This window comes from Canis lupus, chromosome 12, assembly GCF_003254725.2.
Source record: "Canis lupus dingo isolate Sandy chromosome 12, ASM325472v2, whole genome shotgun sequence".
NCBI classification, from domain to species: domain Eukaryota; kingdom Metazoa; phylum Chordata; class Mammalia; order Carnivora; family Canidae; genus Canis; species Canis lupus.
Genome location: NC_064254.1, coordinates 47225834 through 47245432, shown reverse-complemented (window position 1 = coordinate 47245432; position 19599 = coordinate 47225834). Strand labels below are relative to the sequence as shown.

Sequence of the window (19599 nt, the reverse complement as noted above, 5' to 3'; positions counted from 1 at the left end):
CATTTGAAATCCAAATAGATGTAACTTTCTTTCCAAAAGAAAGAAGAAAATTTGCCAGTAATCCACATAAATTTTTTTTATTACCCTACAACCAAAAGTTTGGTTAAAATGGGACATTAATAATGGGTATTTAAGTACCTAAGAAATTTGCAATCTGCAGTTTGAAAGTTTATATATAATTCATCCAAACCCCCTTCTAAACAATAATAATATAGTATTATGAAACAATCTAAGATTGAGAAACTAAGCACAGGAATATAAAATTAAAGTGATAGATAATGCCACAGAAAAGACAATTTTTTAAAAAAGCATATAAATCTAATCTATCAACCCACTGGTTGTTTCTTTATTACCGAATTCAAATATCATATATTCTCATAAAAGAACTAAGGAGTGACACAAATATATTTCTCTTTCACTTGCCTAACAAAAAGTTGAAGAGGGTACTAGCTAATCTCTATTTAAGTTACAGATGTATGATCAGTATAAGGAACATTTATTGGTTTTGAAAGTATGTAAAGCAAACTATAATTAGCTTCATTCTATATGAGAGACAAAACAGGTTTATCAAAACAAGTTATTCTCCACTCTTCTCATCAACAAAACCACTAATTAAAGAAACAAACATACACCCATACATACCTAGAATAAGAGCAGCAGTTGGAATTTCTCTGAGTTTTATTTGGCAGCCCCAGTCTCTTGAGCTCTTCTGGAATCCAGAATAAGACTTCCGCAGAAATTCAATTAGACTATCGAACAAGTTTTTATTTAATTCCTCCTGTAGTCGCTACAAAGAAAACACAAAACTTCATGAATTATTATCAGTAGTAATCTAATGAATCTTTCCAAGTTTGGGAAAGAAAACTGTCATGAATTCCATGATTCCAAGATTACATGTAAAATGATTATTAGATGGAAGAAATAAAAAAATTTTTTTTTCCTTAAATTTCCAGTCATTAGTGCTTTGGATTCCCTCATCAAAGAATCTCATTTATTTATACAACAAACATTTACTAACCATCTTAAAAATGAAAGATAGAAAGTAGTCTTTATCCTAAAAAAGTGAAAAAAAAACTGAGGAAGAACACTTACAGTTAAAATACATATGTAGAGTCCTATGATAATATAAAGATAGGACTATCCAGCTTATGCTGAGGTGACGTAGTTGAGCCAAAGCATTAGAGCAGCTGATGGAGGGGAGGTAATTATAGGGAGAAGAAAGTTAGAAGGAATGGTGAGTAGAGGAAGCAAGGAAGGAAGCACCAACCAGCTAGGGAACCACAAACAGAACAAGCATCAAGAACAGGAGAAGCGGTAGGGAATGAGCCTGGACAAATAAGAGGCTAGGCCTGAAAAAATGATACTCGAAGTTAAAAAGGTTTAGATTTTATCTTGTGGGGAGAACCACTGCAGGGATGTTAAGGACCAACATGATTAAATCAGGGTTAAGAAGGGTTAATCTGGCAGCACTGTGAAGGGGAGGGGAGAAGCTGTACTAACAGGACAGGAAAACCCTTGCAGCCTGGCACAGGGTTATACCTGCCTGAAGGGAAGACTTTAACTTGGCCAATGGTGCTGTAGGGACTACTGACAGACCTGAGGGGTTTGACATCAAAGGCAGAGACATCAGTTAGGAGGATCATCACAATCTAAGTTAAAAAATGAAGGTCTAAACTAGAAACCATAAATTCAAATACTTTCAAGGGTCACATGGAATACATAAATGAACAAAGCCATAGGTGGAAAGCAGTAAGAGTAGTAGGAAGCAGTAACAAAGTGTGTAACTCTCCCACAGGTATTAAAAACCAAAAAAATACAAAAAAAAAAAAAAAAAAACCCAAAAAAATACAACACTGTGTTGGTCAAACAAAAGAAGACCACTCAAGATGTTGGCCCTAGAGCTATGAATCTGCTACAGCAGAGAAGTTATTTCAGAGCTGGAATATGAAGAACATAGAAATTGGACATGAGGATGACAAGCTCTTTAAAGTAACTTAATTTCTTGTGTAATTAAATGGATATTTAAAGAGTGCCACCATTTAAAAGTTGTGAGGATATATAAAAAGCCCCTTGCCTTGGCAGCTATCATTATAAATGTATGTTCCAGTACCTGAAGCTATGCTTAATACTTGGAACATGAGTGTATTTTTTAGGATATGCAGATTTATTGACCTAATATTACCTAAGTTTCATTAATAGTCTCGAAAATTGATGGTAAGGAAGATGGGAAGCAACAAATATGAGATTTATGGAATTAGAGAAATATTAAATTATTAAAAAAAGTATTCACCTCAGTTTCAGATTTCATTTGTTGCCATATCAACTGATAAGTTTCAAATCGGAGCTTACTGTCCTCAGACTCATTTTTCCCTTTATTAAAATAGTCCTCTAAAAACACAGAAAGAAATAGGTCAGTTTCTTTTTTATATAATAAAAGTTAGAAAATCTCTGTGCAAAGTCACACAGTAAGGGATGGGGCTGACATATGTACTAAAAAAAAAAAAAAAAATATATATATATATATTTGGAGATAGGTAACATTCAATAGCCTTTAATTTTATTTATATATCATATTTTTACTATAGTAACAGTATCTAAAAGATTAAAAATCTTTAACTTTTAGATTATATTTCTATCATGTACTTTGGATTTGCTAACAGTATTTAATGGATTCAGTTTGAGACATAAACATTTAATATTAATATATTTTCCTTTGCTCTTACTCAAAAGCCTTGTATACTTTTCTTCATATATTTGCTCTGAATTCTCCTTTATGAATTGATTCTTACCATGATTCTTATTCTTTTATTCAACTGATATAGGTTAGTTCAGCCTTTCATTTAGTCTGTATTATTTTATATGCTTTTTCAATCTTTTCCTCCAAATGGTTAGCCATTCATCAAAACACCATTTATCAAAATACAGTGCTTTTCAAACTTTGTAAACCATGATCCACATTATGGAATACATTTTACAATATAATCCAACACACAGATATTTAACAGAAACTACAAAGGTCCACAAAAACAATACTTATCATATGACAGCAAATGTTTTCTTTTCTACTCTGTTTTTTAAAACTATTATGACTAAGTTGATTTCATGACTCACACTTGGATTTTAACTTTCAGTTTGAAAACATTCACTTATTAAATAATCCATCCTTTCTCCCACTGATTTGAAGTACCCTTGCTATCGAGATACTTACAAATGCACTTGGAACTAATTTTTAACTTCTACTAAATCCAAGTCTATTCCCACAGCTGTCCTGAACTATTTAAGATCATTAAATGGCTGTAGCTCAGCAGTGCATTTCCATATTGGAATAATTCCAGGTTTCCCTCCTACCACCACCAAACATTATCATTCTTCTTCAAAATATTTTAAGCCATTCTTTCAAATAAATTTTGCCATTACTCAAAAATAATTAAAGTGGTATTCTGACTGGGTAAAATCAAATATGTAGATTGATTTAGGAAGAAATGATATTTGTAATACGTTAGAAAATCTACATCCAAAACACTACAAGTCTCTTCCTTTAGTCAAATATTCTACATTCCTTGTAGTTTTCTACTTTCCTTCACATTTCTTATTGTTACTGTTAGGTATTTTATTATAACAACTAGAACTTTTAAAGGATTCAATAATAGTGAAAATACATATTTTGTTCCTGATTTTATTCAGAAGCCAATACCAAGTTTTAATGTTAACTGGTAGTTTGAAATACAGATTGTCTTTTATGTTAAGGAACTTTGCTTCTGTTCATAGTTGACTCAGAGTTTTTAGCAAGTGTTTTTTAAGTTTATCAAAAGCCTTAGAATATACTGAAGTCATCATAAGGTAAAATGATATAGACAAGGTTATAGTATAAAAATGCTAACAAAAATGGGAAATACACCATTATTAATAGACAAAGCAGAGTAACAAGGTAGCCTTAAATAGAATGAAAAAGTTCATTTTACTTTGATAATGAATAAAACCATATAAAATGTTAAAGTGTCAAATCAAGGCATCAATTTTTTATGTGCCGAGTAATGTGGCATCAAAATATTAACAAAAAAACTGTCAGAAATTGGAAAACAGCAGTAGGACAATTTAACTTGTTACCATGACTTCTCTCAGTCATTTATAGATCAGAAAGGTAAAAAACACATTGAGAAGACCTAAGAAATAGAAGCTCTTGCTGTAGACAGGTTCCCTCCTGCTCCTACACACAGTGTTTTACTTCAATGTGAACCTCTCCTACACAGGACTCTGTCTGTCTGTCTCATTCTCTCCAGTTCCTGCCCAGTCGTTTTTGTGGATGTACAGTCATTCAGAGAACACAGAGAAGAGGGAGAGTTACCAGTCTTCTCTTTAAGTACACATCCAAGTGTCTTCAAGTCAGGGGACAGATGGTGGGCAAAATGCAGGGCATCTTCCTACTTCTTCAGGCAATCTGTTTCAAGAATTGAAGCCAGTGAAGGCAAGTGCTAAAATCTGGATATGTTTTCCTTTTTCCTATACCATCTGTCTTATAATCAGGGTCAATTGTCAATTCCTCTAAGATTCTCATATTGAAACCTTATCTATTGGTCTTAGGTCAGCACAGTAAAAAAAAATTAATATACTTCAAAGCAAACTTCAAATTATACAAATTAGGCTTAGTAATACTAAAACTTTAAACAAATCTTAATAAATGATAGCTGAAATTCAACAGAAAAAGTTCTAAGCAAAAACTTGCCTCATATTATGGAGACAGTACCAAGTACTGGTTAGACCAAAGGCTCTGGAATCAAACAGCCTAGGTTCAAATCCCAGCTCTGCCACTTACTAGCACTATCATTGAGAAAGTTCTAAGTATCCTCCTCATACATTTTAATGGACATAATTATAATACATTCCTCACAGTCTGCTGAGAGGATTAAACTATGTAACACATATACAGGGCTTAGAATAATCTAACATAAAATCAAACCTCAATAAACACTAACAATTTAATTAGTTATAATGACATTGCCGATATCAGATGTCATTTCATGCTCTGTATCTTTCATACATAATGGGAAACAAAACTTGAATTTTCTCTGAAAAAGAACTACTTCAAGTTTAGCAATCTCCAACATTAAAGCAATATGTTCATAAGTCAATCACAAAAATAATTTAAAATGTAACTATTCTTTTTTTTTAATAAAAATTTGTATTTACTTAGAAGCATTCAGAATGTCAACAAAACAGCTGCAACATTTTTTTTTTTTGCAATTACAGAGTGGTATTCAGTTAACAGAACAATTATTTCATAGAAGCTGCATCAGAGACAACTGAAGATGAAAATCTATCATCCCCATACATAACTAATTTGTGCTGTGCACCAACAAGAACCTGCTTTAAATTTCCATGCCAATTTACAACCTCCATACTGTACCAGGCAAGGTTAATGGCTATTGAAAATACCACCAGGACAGGGCTATCTAAAGACACATTCGGTAGTGTGTTAACTATACAAAAAAAGACACTGTGCAGTTTAAAAACAAATCTTACACAGCCTTACATTTCAATTTTTTTCTTTAAAAGGAGTTGTGTACAGGGGGGTTAAATGCTTTATAGACAAGAAAAAACTGCGCTAGAACCAACTTATTCATCATCTTCTTCCTCGTCTTCCTCCTCATCCTCTTCATCTTCCTCGTCTTCCTCCTCTTCCTTCTTTTTCTTGCTCTTTTCAGCCTTGACAACTCCCTTTTTTGCCACATCAGGCTTTCCTTTAGCTCGGTATGCAGCAATATCTTTTTCATATTTTTCCTTCAGCTTAGCAGTATTTTTTTCATAAGGCTGCTTCTCATCTGCAGTGTTATTCCACATCTCTCCCAGTTTCTTCCCAACATCACCAAAGGATAGGCTGGGATGCTCTCCTTTGATTTTTGGGCAATACTCAGAATAAAATGAGAAAAAGGCCGAGGGAGGTCTCCTAGGTGCACTGGGATCCTTGAACTGCCTTTTTGTTTCCCCTTTAGGGGGGATATAAGTTTTCATTTCTCTTTCATAACAGGCCTCGTCCGCCTTAGCCATGTCTTCAAATTTTCCTTTCTCTCTGGCAGACATGGTCTTCCACCTTTCTGAGCACTTCTCAGAAAACTGAGAAGTTGACTGAGGCATCTGGGTGCTTCTTCTTGTGCTCCTCTCAGCAAGTTTGCACAAAGAATGCATATGACGACATTTTGCCAGTTGGCTTCTTAGGATCTCCTTTGCCCATGTTTAATTATTTTCCTCAGTGAGGCACAGAGTTGCCCAGTGCCCGTCTGGCTCTCACTTGCCCCAGCACTGTCTCTATGGAGCTCAATGTACTGCAATATAATGTAACTATTCTTTGTTCACTATTTCCAAGTCTATCACTCACTTTTTATTGGGGGTGGGGGCAGGGAATACAGAAAGTTTCATGTTTCTTTAAGTCTAAGAGTGTAGAACTTGAGATCACTGTTTATTCTGTTAATGAGAAACCAGATTCTTATAAATCATATATTCTACCCTCTGGTCCCCTCAGTATGACCATCATTTTATTATTTGCTCCTTGACCACAGGTTTATTATCTAGTTGGTCTCAAACTGAAGTAGTAACACTCTAAGGTCTGAATCATGCAATGATTTAGAAAACTCCCTGTCAATAAATGCAAGTTATTTATTTCCTTCGTCAAACAGTGGTATAGTTCAGTTTTTCTTTTTTAACTCAAAACTAGTGCATAAATATGCTTAATTCCATATCACAATCTTTCCATCAGAATTAATCTTTACAGTACTGAATAATAAGTATAAATAATAAGCCTGTGAGAAGCAAGGTACCATTCCCAGAGATTCTGATTTTGAGATCTGGGCATTAGTATCTTTAAAAAGTTCCCCAAGTTGGGGATCCCTGGGTGGCCCAATGGTTTAACACCTGCCTTCAGCTCAGGGTGTGATCCTGGAGTCCCAGGATCAAGTCCCACACTGGGCTCCCAGCATGGAGCCTGCTTCTCGCTCTGCCTGTGTCTCTGCTTCTCTGTCTCTCAGGAATAAATAAATTAAATCTTAAAAAAAAAAAAAAGTTCCCCAAGTTGAAATCTAAATAAGGTCAATAGATGGTACCAATATTGAGTTTTCTGATTGTGATACTATACCAGATACCCAAAATATTACCACTGAGATTACTAGGTAAAGGGCACAAGGGAACTCTCTACACTTTCTTGCAACTGTACGTGAATTGACGACTATGTCCTAAAAAAAAAAAACCAATTTTTTTTAAAACAGTTCCCCAAGTGATTCTAATCTGCAGCTACAGAACAAAATACATATTGATAGTATTATCATGATTTGCTTGAAAAAGTCAATTCTTCCTAACATGATCACTAAGCAGATAGCTGGAGATTTAAAAAAAAAAAAAAAAAGGTTCTTTCTTAATATGCCCATTTTAATAGTTTATTATGTCCTAATAAAAATAAACACTCATAACTGGTCCCTCAATCTAGAAAACATTTCCATTAGTCCAAAAAGTATCTGTTCCCTCAATCTAGAAAACATTTCCATTAGTCCAAAAAGTATCTTTTGCTCTTTTGCAGTCAACTTCCTCTACCACACCCCAGGAAATCACTGAGATTTTTAAAACCAGCTCTCTCTTTTTTTAAACTTCCATCTAAGTTAGCCTTATTATTTATATATTTAAGTAAGCTCTACGCCCAATGTGGGGCTTGAACTCACAACCCCAAGATCAAGGGTTGCATGCTTCACCATCTGACCAGGCAAGCACTCTAAGACAATCTCTTTTGAAGAATGGGGACATATCTTTTGAAGGAAATTTACTTTCCAATTTGCCTTTTGAAGGTATATTTGGATTCCCTTTTAGACTGAAACTCTGGGATATAACTTATCCCTTTCACTATACATTGGAACATAATTGCTACAAGAAGATAAGTAAGTCAAACTTAGACAAAAGAATTATTGAATTCAACTAGGTTTAGTTAGGTAAGTTCAAGACTTAGGGGAAGAAAACTAACCAATTTGGTATCTCTTACCTACTGGTACAGAGATCTTTCTCTTCTTGAAGTTTGGCTTAAACACAAAGCAGCCCTAAAAAAAGTAAGAAAGAAAAAAGCATAAAGTCAAAGTAGCCAAGGAACAGATAAATCTGATTAACCAAGTATCTTATGAATGAGATTTTCTAAAAAGGTATTTCTTTAAAGTGCTAAGAAATCACCTTTCTTCAATCAATTGTAACAGGAAAATTCTTTTTTTTAAATATTTATTTTTTAGAGAGAGAGCATGAGCACGAGTGAGCGAGGGAGAGTGGGAGGGCGAGAGAGAATCCCAAGTAGACTCCCTGCTGAGCCCAGAACTCGACAGGGGGGCTCAATCCAGGACCCCTGAGATCATGACTTGAGTTTAATCAAGTCAAAGGCTTAAACAACTGAGCTACCCAGGCACCCCTAGAAGAAAAATTCTTTTTTTTTTCTTTTTTTTTTTTTAAGAAGAAAAATTCTTAAACAAGGAGACTATCCATTTCTTTCTCCTCCTTCCCTTGGGATGCTCGTCTTTGATTTTGCTCCTAGGAACCTAATCTAAGAGACAAAAAAAAAAAAAAAAAAGCTGATGAAATGTAAATCCAGAAAGGTTCTATTTTTATAAAATTTAAAGAAAGAACATTAGTTCTATTCATCAAAATGAAGATCAAAAATAGTGACACTCTCTCATTTTAAAGGAAATATTATTTAAACTTTAAATATCCATAACCTGGTCAGGAAATAGATAATTTGTCTATTGCTTTATCCTTATACACTTTTCTTCATCTGATAAGAGTCTTATTCATCTGTTCTGGGAAACCTTCCTCAGTTCTCTAGTTAGAATTATTCCTTTTCCCTAAGATCTCACAATACTTGAATGCCTTTATTTTGCTTTGTTTTAAATCACTTTCACTGTGTATCATGGTTATTTACAGGTCTCTCTCACAAGTAGTTTGTGAGTACCTTTGGAGCACATACTGCATATAATTCATAATTGTTTCCTCAGTGTTTAGGACAGTGTTAATATATACATTAGGCAATGAGTATATGAATGAATGCTTACCGAGTACTTTTTCTGGTAATTTCCTAGCTACCTTTAGTTTCATGTTATTATTTGACTAGTGATATATAGCCCCCAAGCTACTGGTCCTACGTTTATTCTACCAATCCATGCACCATGTACAGCTTCTTAAAGACTGCCATTAATATGGAAAATGAAAGAAAAAATGAAAAAACTATACCTAGAAGAAGTCATCTCAGGACAGTGCCAAAGACAGCTGTGCAAATATAAAGTGGCCGTTTGCGTTACAAGACCCAAAATAAGAACTGTGCCTTATACTCTTGTATCTGCAACTACTTAACTACTGAAATACGCATTTATATTTAGAAAAATCTTGTAGTACTGTACGTATGACAAGCTTGTCATTGTCTCCTTTCTTCTTTTTTTTTAAGATTTATTTATTTATTTATTCATGATAGACAGAGAGAGAGAGAGAGAGAGAGAGAGAGGCAGAGACACAGGAGGAGAGAGAAGCAGGCTCCATGCCGGGAGCCCGACGTGGGACTCCATCCCAGGACTCCAGGATCGTGCCATGGGCCAAAGGCAGGCGCTAAACCGCTGAGCCACCCAGGGATCCCCCATGGTCTCCTTTCTGTAACTACCTGCAATTCAGTAAGGGAAAAGGAGCTACGAAGGAGTGAGATATGACCAGTGCTCGGAATAGGTCCTAATAAATGGCAGGTAGTAAGTAATATGGTTAACCACTTCGAACTGCTGATTAAATGATGTTTGAGACAGAAGCAGCAGTCTAGCAGGAGAGCTAACAGGTAGAAAATATGACAAAGAGAAGGAAGTTTAGATAAAGAAAAAAAAAGCTAGCAGTCCCATGAATACCTAATATAGTCCTTAAAGACTCTTATTCATGCAAGGTCCCCTTCATAATCATTTCAATACAAGCATTTCTATTATAATGCCAGAAATGCTCTCCTGAAATAAAACCACAATTCTGCAAGACACAAAAATAAGAGCCTGAAACAATGAAAAGGATTAGGGGGCAGACCACTCAAAATCTATGGATCTTTAAACCGAGGGCAAAACCCAAACAGTACCAACCCTAATAAAAAATACTAGTGTAAGAGAACTTGAACTATCTCCATTTTGATCTCAAACTTTCTAATTGATTAAGTTCTTTTTTTTTTTTTTTTTCCAGAAAAACATTCTGTGGGCACAGCATCCCCTGAGGGGAACCAAAACTAATCCCTTAAGCAATAAGGATTGCCCAGAGCCAGGAAGACCTAGCCCAGGATTGACTCCAAGATAATGATCAACAGGACCTTTCCGGTCCTCCTTTGTCCCAAATTTTCCTCATTTAAACCTGGAAGTATTTGCAGCACTTCGGAGAGTCTTTGAGACTCCAGGCTGCTGTCTTATCAGTGTTGGCCTCACTGAATTAAATTCCTTTTTTGTTTCACTACCACTCATTTCTCCGACTTTGGATTTTGACAGCAGTGATTGGCTGAAGCTGGTTGGTTTCAGATATCTGGAGCCAGATGCTCTTGCGCCCCCACTGCCCGGGCTACACCAGCACAGTTAAACCTCTTCCAGCATTTGCACCTAGGAGCACAGCCAATCTTCTGTAAACTTTAAGCTCTGTGGCTTAAAGTTTCCCTTTGATATAGTCTCAGAAGGCACTCTTTCCTATAATTTTAGCTTAATTTTAGTCAAAATTAATGATCAGATCCATGAAAGAGCCTTCTAGTGTACTGTTTTAACATGGGGAGAAATGACTGCAGTTTTTTTCATTTACATTCTCAACTTTATCACAGTTTAATTTCAGGGGCATCTGGCTGCACCCATATTACTAATGGTCTTACTTTTACTTGGTCTGTAGCAGTACTGTCCAATTGAACCTTTGGTAATGAAGGAGAACTATCATGTCTGCACTAATACAACAGTCACCACCATATGTGGTTATTGAGCAGTTGAAATGTGGCTAGTTAGGACTGAGAAAATGAATTTCTAATTTTATTTTTTTATTTTTATTAAAGATTGTATTTATTTATTCATGAGAGACCCAGGGGGAGAGAGAGAGAGAGAGAGACACAGGCAGAGGGAAAAGCAGGCCCCATGCAGGGAGCCTCACGTGGAACTGATCCCAGGTCCCCAGGGTCACGCCCTGGGCTGAAGGCGGCGCTAAACCGCTGAGCCACCCAGGGATCCCCAAATTTTACTTTATTTTAATTAAAACTGAAATAGCCACATGTGGCCATTGGCTACTTAATTGGATAATAGAGCTCAAGGATTTATCTTCTTACCAACCACACTATCATGTCTCCCTACAATCCCTTGGCCATCTAGACAGCCCATATGAGGACTACCGGATCTCCTCTGACACATGCACACTTACGTTATTCTTCTCATTTTTCATAATACTTCCTCTCTGATTATACTGATTTTTCAATTTCTTTAATATAGGTCATTTTATTTCTATCTTCTAGACCAAAGAACATGTCACTCTCTAAGCTAGAACAGTCTCCCTACACTCCCCAATCCTAACTTCTACTTATTTTTCAGGCCTCAGCTAAAATGTCAGTTTCTTCAGAGGCCTTCGCAGACCCCGGGCTGTCTAACATTTATGACAATTTGGTAACTTCGTTCATCTGTGTTGGTCTTTCTTCGGCGCAGTCTATTTTGTTTACCACTCTTATCTCGGTACCTAACGGGAGCGCTTGGCGCACAATAAATATTTGTAAGAAAGAAAGAGAAAGGGAGACTGGGGCTCATCCTCGGGGAATTCGACCTCCACAAACCAGAACTGTAAAGTCTCCCAGCCAAAACAACTAAGGCAGGTCGGTGTCTTTGCTCCCCCAAACAAAATTGACCTCAACTGCCCCTGGAGTAAGACGCTCCGGCTCAGCCCGCCACTCCCTCCCCACCAGCCGGTTCGCTGAAGCCTACGTAACCTGTGTGACATGCCTTCTTCAAAAGAGAAGGAGACGACGTCTGAGTCTAGCGGGCGTCTGACCCTCACATACCTTGGACACCGAAGAGGTGGCCATGGCCCCAGCCGCTCGCGGGATCGCCACTGCGCTCGGGATTTCCCGCGCTCCCTCGCGGCAGCAGGGCAGAGGTTAGAGGAAGGCCACGCGGCTTCTTGATTGGCTGGCAGGACCCTTCGGGGCGGGCTTCCGGCGCGCAAGGCGGGGCGTACAGCGGAGGGCGGGGCAAAGATCCGGGCCGGGCGGTTGGAGCGCGCTTGGTGGAGGCGGACATGGCTTGTGGGTTCCGCAGGTCCATCGCCTGTCAGGTACGGACCGGGGAACTCGCAGAAGCAGGGCCTTGGCGGAACCCCACCCTGGGCCAGCGCTCGGTTAGCGAGAGGGCGGATTCCACGGAGACCCCGTTTCTGCCGCCTCCTCCCTCCTTTCTGGAGCTGCTCGAGTTGTTGCAGCAGATTCGGGGGTGGCTCGGCCGTGCGACCCAAATCGGTTTCCCAGGGTGAAAAGTAAACCTTGAAAAGCAAACGTATGTTGCTTCCCTCCCTCCTTCGCACCCCACACAGCTTTGTATGCTTTACCCTAGTGGAAAGTCATTGGGCCATGAAATTAGTGTTCCTTACACTTAGTGAACTCGAGAATGGATCTAAATTTTCATCTGAAAGGATTTAATTTAAAAACTGGTCGTTTGTCTTGCAAAGTCGTTTTGGCCTCCTGTCCTGGCATTACTTTTGGTAACTCCAAAGATAACGCGAGATGCTGTTTTACTTGATTCAGAGCCCTTTATGTGAACAGCTCTGTAATAAGGAAAGGAATAAAAGACCTTAACAGATTAGATTTCAGCAAAAAGAATTTTTGGAATTCATCGGCCCCTTTTGAAATCTTGGAGCAAAACTTTCAATTGTCTTGACAAACCCATTTCTTTTTTATCAGTGGACGTATTTTGCCTGGCATATAATTTTCCTCAGTTCATTTTTATAGTATTTCTGGACTTTTATGAGAAGATTCTTCTGCCTTTATGCTTAAAGATGTACTGCCCTGTCCAATGGCGGCTTCTCAGGTACCACCATGGGACCTTCTGATAGGACAAGGCTGAGTTTATGGTTTACTGGAGTAAGAAAGAACACTTAAGCAGAATTTTTGGTGGTATCGTCTGGGAAGGCAAGGTCAGATTTTTCTTGAGAATTTGATGTATTAGTTTAAAGCTAGTCTTTCAGTGGCAGAGGGTGAGAGGGCAGAGGAGTGGAGGAGATGGCTTGATTAGGATTGGATACTGATCTTAATAGTTATAAGATTGGGAGAAAGAAGTTCCTGTAATCAATAATCAAGCTATTTGGGCAGGAGTCTCCTAGAATAGTAAAGTGATGCTAACGAAGACAAGGAAACAGTACAGTCATACTGATGTAGACAGTAGGCTGTATCCAGGGTGGGTAGTTTTGGACCTCAGTGTTCAAGCTGTGTTTGGATAGGGAGAAGTTCAAGATGGTTTCCATCCTCAACCGGTAGGTCAAGATAAGGCCAACCAGAAACATTTTCTGTTTAGTTTTGCAAAGGCTGTATTCTTCCTTGTAAAGAAGGTAAGTTGGAGAAACAGGAACTAATATGTAGTGTATTTCTGCTAATTACATTCACATGTAAGCCTCGTGATGACCTTATGACAGAGAATTATTAACCTTGTCCAGTTGAGCAAACTGAGATTCAGAGAGATTAAAAACCTACCCAAGGCCGGGGTCTACACATGGTTAATAAATTGAAGAGTTGGATTATGAACAGGGATCTAACTTCAAAATCAGTCTTTTTCATGTATGCTGTGCTGTCTAGTTTATGAAGGCAAGAAGCACAATCTGATCATTAAACGATCTAACAGATTTGTATAGCAACATAAACTAAGCAAATGCATATTTCTCCAAACATGGAGTCATTGAGGGATGATCGGAGATGAGGTTAAATAAAAATATGTGCGATACATATTTATGAATGAGGATCTTTTGCTAGTTTAGGAATGAAGGAATGTATTACATGAAATGGCACATTCATTCAGCAAATTTTGATAACGAATCTACATTTTTTTAAGAATACTATCATCAGTCCTAGGGTTGTAAGTGAATAGAATTCAATTCTAGAAGCTACGATATAGCTTCTGCCCTAACAGGGCTCTGGACTAACTTGGGGAAACGCATGTATAAACGGCTAATTGAAGTACAGTCTGTAACCAGCGTATTAGAAATGTGTGAAGTGCTAAGGGAATATGGAGGAGACAGCTTCCAGATGTCAGGGAATGTTTTGTGGAAAAGGTAACGTGGGACCTCAGTCCTGAAGAGAGGATGGATAGGAGTGTACCAAGGTAAAAGGGTGAGAGCTTGGGGAGTGGTAGGGTATTCCAAGAACATCATATGTGTGGACAACAGACCCATGGGAGATCATAGTATATGTATGTTCATGGAACCACAATATTTGAATATGACTGAAATTTAGAGTATGCCTCTTGGGCCTCACTTCAGCAAGTTCTTTGGATTCTATCTTCAAAATAATATCTTGAATCTATCCATTCTTTTCCATCCCTGTTGCCCTTCCTGGCCCCTTATCCCAAACCACGCAACCTACATACACTGGCTTACAACAGCATTCTAATGGGTTGCCATCCTTGCCATCCCTCAAATCCATTCTCTTTAAAGCAAGTAAAGTGACTTCTCACATGTAAATCAAATCTTATCACTTATCTATTTAAAACTACATTGCACAAACTTTCTACCAGAACCTTAACATCTTTCTTTCCAACCTCCATTAATACCATCCCATTCTTCCTTTCTGCAGGATCCTAGCCACACTGTAATTTAAATTTTGTTTTTCTAACAAAGCAAGGTCTTTCCGTTCCCATTGCATAGATTATTCCCAGTGCCTAAAGGAAAGGATTTTGTATCATGACCCTTTGTGCAAGATGGAAGTTTCACAAAACAATAGTTTCCTTATAATGTGTGTCCATTCTTTTCCATACTACATTTTTCAAAAGATCCTGGTTGTGACTCACTGAATTTATTCCCAACTGACAACCTGTAGTTTGAAAAGTGTGTCCTCCAGTTGCTCCATTTCTCACACCCTTGTTTGCTTCTATCATAGCATTTATAAGAGTTAATAATTCTTTCATTAGCTAATTATTAGGGAATTTGTTATTTTGTTTTATTTCCTTGTTTTGCCATGTTTTCTCTATAAGCTTCATGAAGACAGCGTATTTTATTTACTATTTCCCTAGCACTAGCAAAGTGTCTGAAACATAGAAGGTATTGGATACATATTTAAAGAATAAGTAAGTTGTTGCAATGTAATATAAAGTTTGCAGCTTTGCCAAATGAGTTTATAGTTTTAAAACTGTGAGATAGGGATCCCTGGATGGCGCAGCGGTTTGGCGCCTGCCTTTGGCCCAGGGCGCGATCCTGGAGACCCGGGATCGAATCCCACATCGGGCTCCCGGTGCATGGAGCCTGCTTCTCCCTCTGCCTGTGTCTCTGCCTCTCTCTCTCTGTGACTATCATAAATAAATAAATAAATAAATACCTTAAAAAAATTTTTTTTAAACTGTGAGATAAAATAGTAAAAATGGAAAGGATTAAAATTGTAGTCCCTCCATTTGTGTGACTAACTTACTCTTGGCAGGTTAATTAACCTGTCAGCTATAAAATGATGGTATTGATTCCAAGTTTACAGGATTGTTGCAAGGATTAATGATGATGAAGACAATAATAATTACCATTTGTGGAATATTTCACGTGTACCATGCAGTTTTGCTGAACTCTATGGGGCCATTGATAAGATCTAATGACATAATGTTAACAGAAAGTGCATAATGTCAATAACTGTGAGGGGTTTATGACTTTATCCTACTAGTCTACCACAGTTCCATGGATGGTGGCAGAAACCATGAGGTCCCTGGGTGAGAAAAAAGGATTTTTTTTATTCACAGCAATAATAGTAGCCAGAGTATCAATATATTCTTGTATCAGTTCCCCAAGCTCCTCTTTTTTTTTTTAATATTTTATTTATTTATTCATGGGGGGGGGCAGAGACACAGACACAGGCAGAGGGAGAAGCAGGCTTCATGCAGGGAGCCTGATGTGGGACTTCTTCCCAGATCACGCCCTGAGCCAAAGGCAGATGCTCAACTGCTGAGCCACCCAGGCGTCCCTCCTCTACCTTTCCTAATTTGGGTAACTTTCTCACTAAAAGCGTGTAACACATATTGTCTGTTTATTAAGCATAGCTGTACAACTTGTTTCCTATGAATTTTAATTTTCTAAGATTTATTTTTAGAGAGAGAGAGAAAGGGGGGGAGCGGGGGTGCAGGGAGGACAGAGGGAGAGGAAAAGCATCTCAAGCAGACTCCCCACTGAGCATGGTGGAGCCCAGGACTCTGGGATCGTGGCCTGAGCTGAAACCCACTAGTCAGACGCTTACCACTTAGAAGCACCACCTATGCATTACCACCTGAGCTATGACTTAATTGACTGGGTTTCTTTATAAGCAGATTTTTCAGAAGGGCTCAAGGTGCTTTTTTTTTTTTAAAGAAATTTTGACTTTTCAGATAAAATACCCTAGTAGTATCAAAAGGAGGTTTGAATCATTAGAAAATTAGCATGTTAAAAAAAAAAGAAAATTAGCATGTTTATGGGGGCACTGGAGTGGCTCAGTCCATTAACTGAGACTCTTGGTTTCCACCCAGGTCATGGTCTCATGGGTCCTGGGATTGAGCCCCACTCAGCTGCTTGAGATTCGCTCTCTCAAATCTGTTTAGAAGTAATATCAAAAGTCTTCATTTGAGAAATAAGGCAGTAACACCAGATTATTGAGTTCTGAATTTGAATTTTCCAAACATGGATACTACGGATGCAAGTGCATACATCAATTTTTATATGTGACAGTTCACATTAAAAAACAGCTGAGGGATCCCTGGGTGGCGCAGTGGTTTGGCGCCTGCCTTTGGCCCAGGGCGCGATCCTGGAGACCCGGGATCGAATCCCACATCGGGCTCCCGGTGCATGGAGCCTGCTTCTCCCTCTGCCTGAGTCTCTGCCTCTCTCTCTCTCTCTGTGACTATCATAAATAAATTAAAAAAAAAAAAAAAACAGCTGAGCAGGTGAAACAAACATACCAGTTTACAACTTCTCCTGTGGATTAATCTAGTCCTATGTAATGTCATTGCTCCATTATTTGCTTTAACCAGATCATGATTTGTAATTAGGTAATATGGTTACAAAGTAAACTGCATTTATTTCATCCCTGGAGTTTTCTTGATTGAGTGCTTTATTTTTGAAATTTTATAACTTAAGCAGGATATATCTTAGTGTTGAATTTTCCAAATTATATTTTCCTGACATAGTAATTTATTTTGACTTGTAGATATAGTTTTTTAAGATTTTATTTGAGAGAGAGAGCACGTGAGTGCGCACACAAGCAAGGGGAGAGCAAGAAGCAGGCTCTCTGCTCAGCAGGGCTCCTAATGCAGGGCTCCTTCCCAGGATGCTGGGATCTTGACCTGGGCCAAAGGCAGATGCTTAACTGACTGAGCCACCCAGGCACCACTCATTTTTTTCTTTTTTATTTATTTTTTTTAAGATTTTATTTATTTATTCATGAGAGACACAGAGAGAGAGGCAGAGACAGACAGAGGGAGAAGCAGGCTCCATGCAGGGAACCCGATGTGGGACTCGATCCCGGGTCTCCAGGATCACGCCCTGAGCTGAAGGTAGACGCTTAACTGCTGAGCCACCCAGGCATCCTTGGTTTTTCTTTTATTAATAAAATATTTAACCATGGAGAAAAATATAGTTAATATGTACCCATCACTCAGCTTAAATAAACTGTTACTATTTATTTTTTTTAGATTTTATTTATTTATTTGACAGGGAGAGCACAAACAGGGGGAGCAGCAGGCAGAGGGAGAAGCAGGCTCCCCGCTGATCAGGGAGCCGGACATGGGACCCGATCCCAAGACCCTGGGATCACGGCCCCAGTGGAAGGCAGATGCTTAACCAACTGAGCCACCCAGGTGCCCCAAGAAATAAATTGTTACTATTTAAATCTCTTGGGTACCCATCTCTGTCTGCAAACTCTTTCCTCGCTTGTGAGGTTTTGTGTTTATTATATCTGTGTATGTCACTTAACTACCTATGAATATATTCCTAAATAGTATTATTTTTCAAGTTATTTAATGTAAAAAAAAAAGTTATTTAATGTAAGAGGTATTAAAAAAAAAGAGGTAGTCAAACTGTAATCATCCTTCTGCAACTTGGGTTTTTTATTTCTTAGCTTCAAGTTTCTAAAAAAGATATGCCCATAATGATGCACGGAAATCCAGTTCTTTCGTTTTACTGTTGTGTGTCATTGCAGCAATATACCACAATTTACATTTGGTTCCTTATCTCAGGGAAATTTTCCCTTTTATTGACTATTATGTCCTCCCATCCCATTGGTCACACCTCTGGTTCCAGCTGCCACTTGTATGACCAGTTTCACAGGTGCTTCCAATCACTTATTGTTAATAACACCTCATCTAATCTAAAAGCCTGCTGGTTCCAGCCTATACTCAGCTCAAATGTGGCAGTTAACACTGTCAAGGACAGGTCTCAATCAATGGGTAATGGGGGTTCCTGCCTCCTATATTTGGATAGACAATTTTGGTAGACCTTATTTGTGCTTCTTAGGAGGCACCATGGAAATTAAGCCCCCATTGTTTATAGCGGTAACCTTGACAGCACAATCTTAACTTTTGCTCCTTCCTTCTCAAGCTTCTCAGTCTATCACTTATGCCCTCAGGAATCACCACCTCCCAAATAAACTACCTGCACAAAGTTGTTTCTCAGGCCTTGCTTTTGGGGGAGCCAAGATCTGTTTCTATGAATACTTTTTATTTTTCTTGCGTTTTGTTGCTTCATCTCTATAGCTTCTGATGAAAAGAGACCAAGAAGCCCTGCTACACAAGACTGTTCCACTCTGCTTCAGAATCTTTTGCATCTTTCCTTGGGCTATCACTTTTTGAAGAGTATAGCTTTGGGTTTTGTCTCTTTATCTTTATGGTATATGCTACTAGAGAACCATTGTACTTATCTTCCTGTCTGCTTGCTTCTTTCCTGCTCTTCCTTTTATGTTTTAGGAACACCAATTATCATAAGGTTGGATTATCTTGTACCCAATTTTATTTATCTTTCTCTGATTACTTCCAATTTATGTTTTTAAAAATTTGTCGGGTGCCTGGGTGGCTCAGTGGTTGAGCATCTGCCTTCAGCCCAGGGCGTGATCCCCGGGTCCTGGGATCGAGTCCCACATCAAGGTCCCTGCGGGGAGCCTGCTTCTCCCTCTGCCTATGTCTCTGCTTCTCTCTCTGCATCTCTCATGAATAAATAAATAAAATCTTAAAAAAAAAATTGGGGAATGTGTTGTGTTTCCATTGGAGAGAACTTTACTGTGCTGCCATAGAATCTTCACTTCTGAAAAATACTGGAATTCGCTGCCCTTTTTTTTTTTTTTTTTTTTTAATTAACCACTGAGCCACCCAGGAATCCGGACTTCTCTGTTTTATTCTTTCTCTCCCACAGCTCGGAGGCATCTCC

The 19599-nt window shown here is 38.2% G+C and overlaps 2 protein-coding genes and 1 pseudogene across 11 annotated transcripts in view; 1 reads left to right on the top strand and 2 right to left on the bottom strand.

Annotated features, from left to right (window-relative positions):
- Positions 1 to 12166, bottom strand: part of ORC3 (origin recognition complex subunit 3) — a 60865-nt gene extending 48699 nt beyond the window's left edge. For 3 of the 5 annotated variants that reach the window (XM_049092344.1, XM_049092345.1, XM_049092346.1), the window contains exons 1-4: positions 12038 to 12166; positions 8018 to 8072; positions 2291 to 2388; positions 643 to 787 (exon numbers count right to left, since the gene is read on the bottom strand). In XM_049092344.1, the coding sequence (XP_048948301.1) occupies positions 643 to 787; positions 2291 to 2388; positions 8018 to 8072; positions 12038 to 12061 (322 nt within the window). In that variant the 5' untranslated portion in view covers positions 12062 to 12166. The remainder of the gene's footprint in view (positions 1 to 642; positions 788 to 2290; positions 2389 to 8017; positions 8073 to 12037) is intronic. The other 2 variants (XM_049092348.1, XM_049092347.1) reach the window with 2 other exon arrangements.
- On the bottom strand, positions 4692 to 6465 carry LOC112658347 (high mobility group protein B1-like; annotated as a pseudogene).
- A 25-nt stretch (positions 12167 to 12191) lies between the features above and the next one.
- Positions 12192 to 19599, top strand: part of RARS2 (arginyl-tRNA synthetase 2, mitochondrial) — a 53239-nt gene continuing 45831 nt past the window's right edge. For 2 of the 6 annotated variants that reach the window (XM_049092350.1, XM_049092349.1), the window contains exon 1: positions 12225 to 12309. In XM_049092350.1, the coding sequence (XP_048948307.1) occupies positions 12274 to 12309 (36 nt within the window). In that variant the 5' untranslated portion in view covers positions 12225 to 12273. Of the gene's footprint in view, positions 12310 to 19599 lie in introns of all 6 variants that reach the window. The other 4 variants (XM_025444427.3, XM_049092352.1, XM_025444431.3 and 1 more) reach the window with 4 other exon arrangements.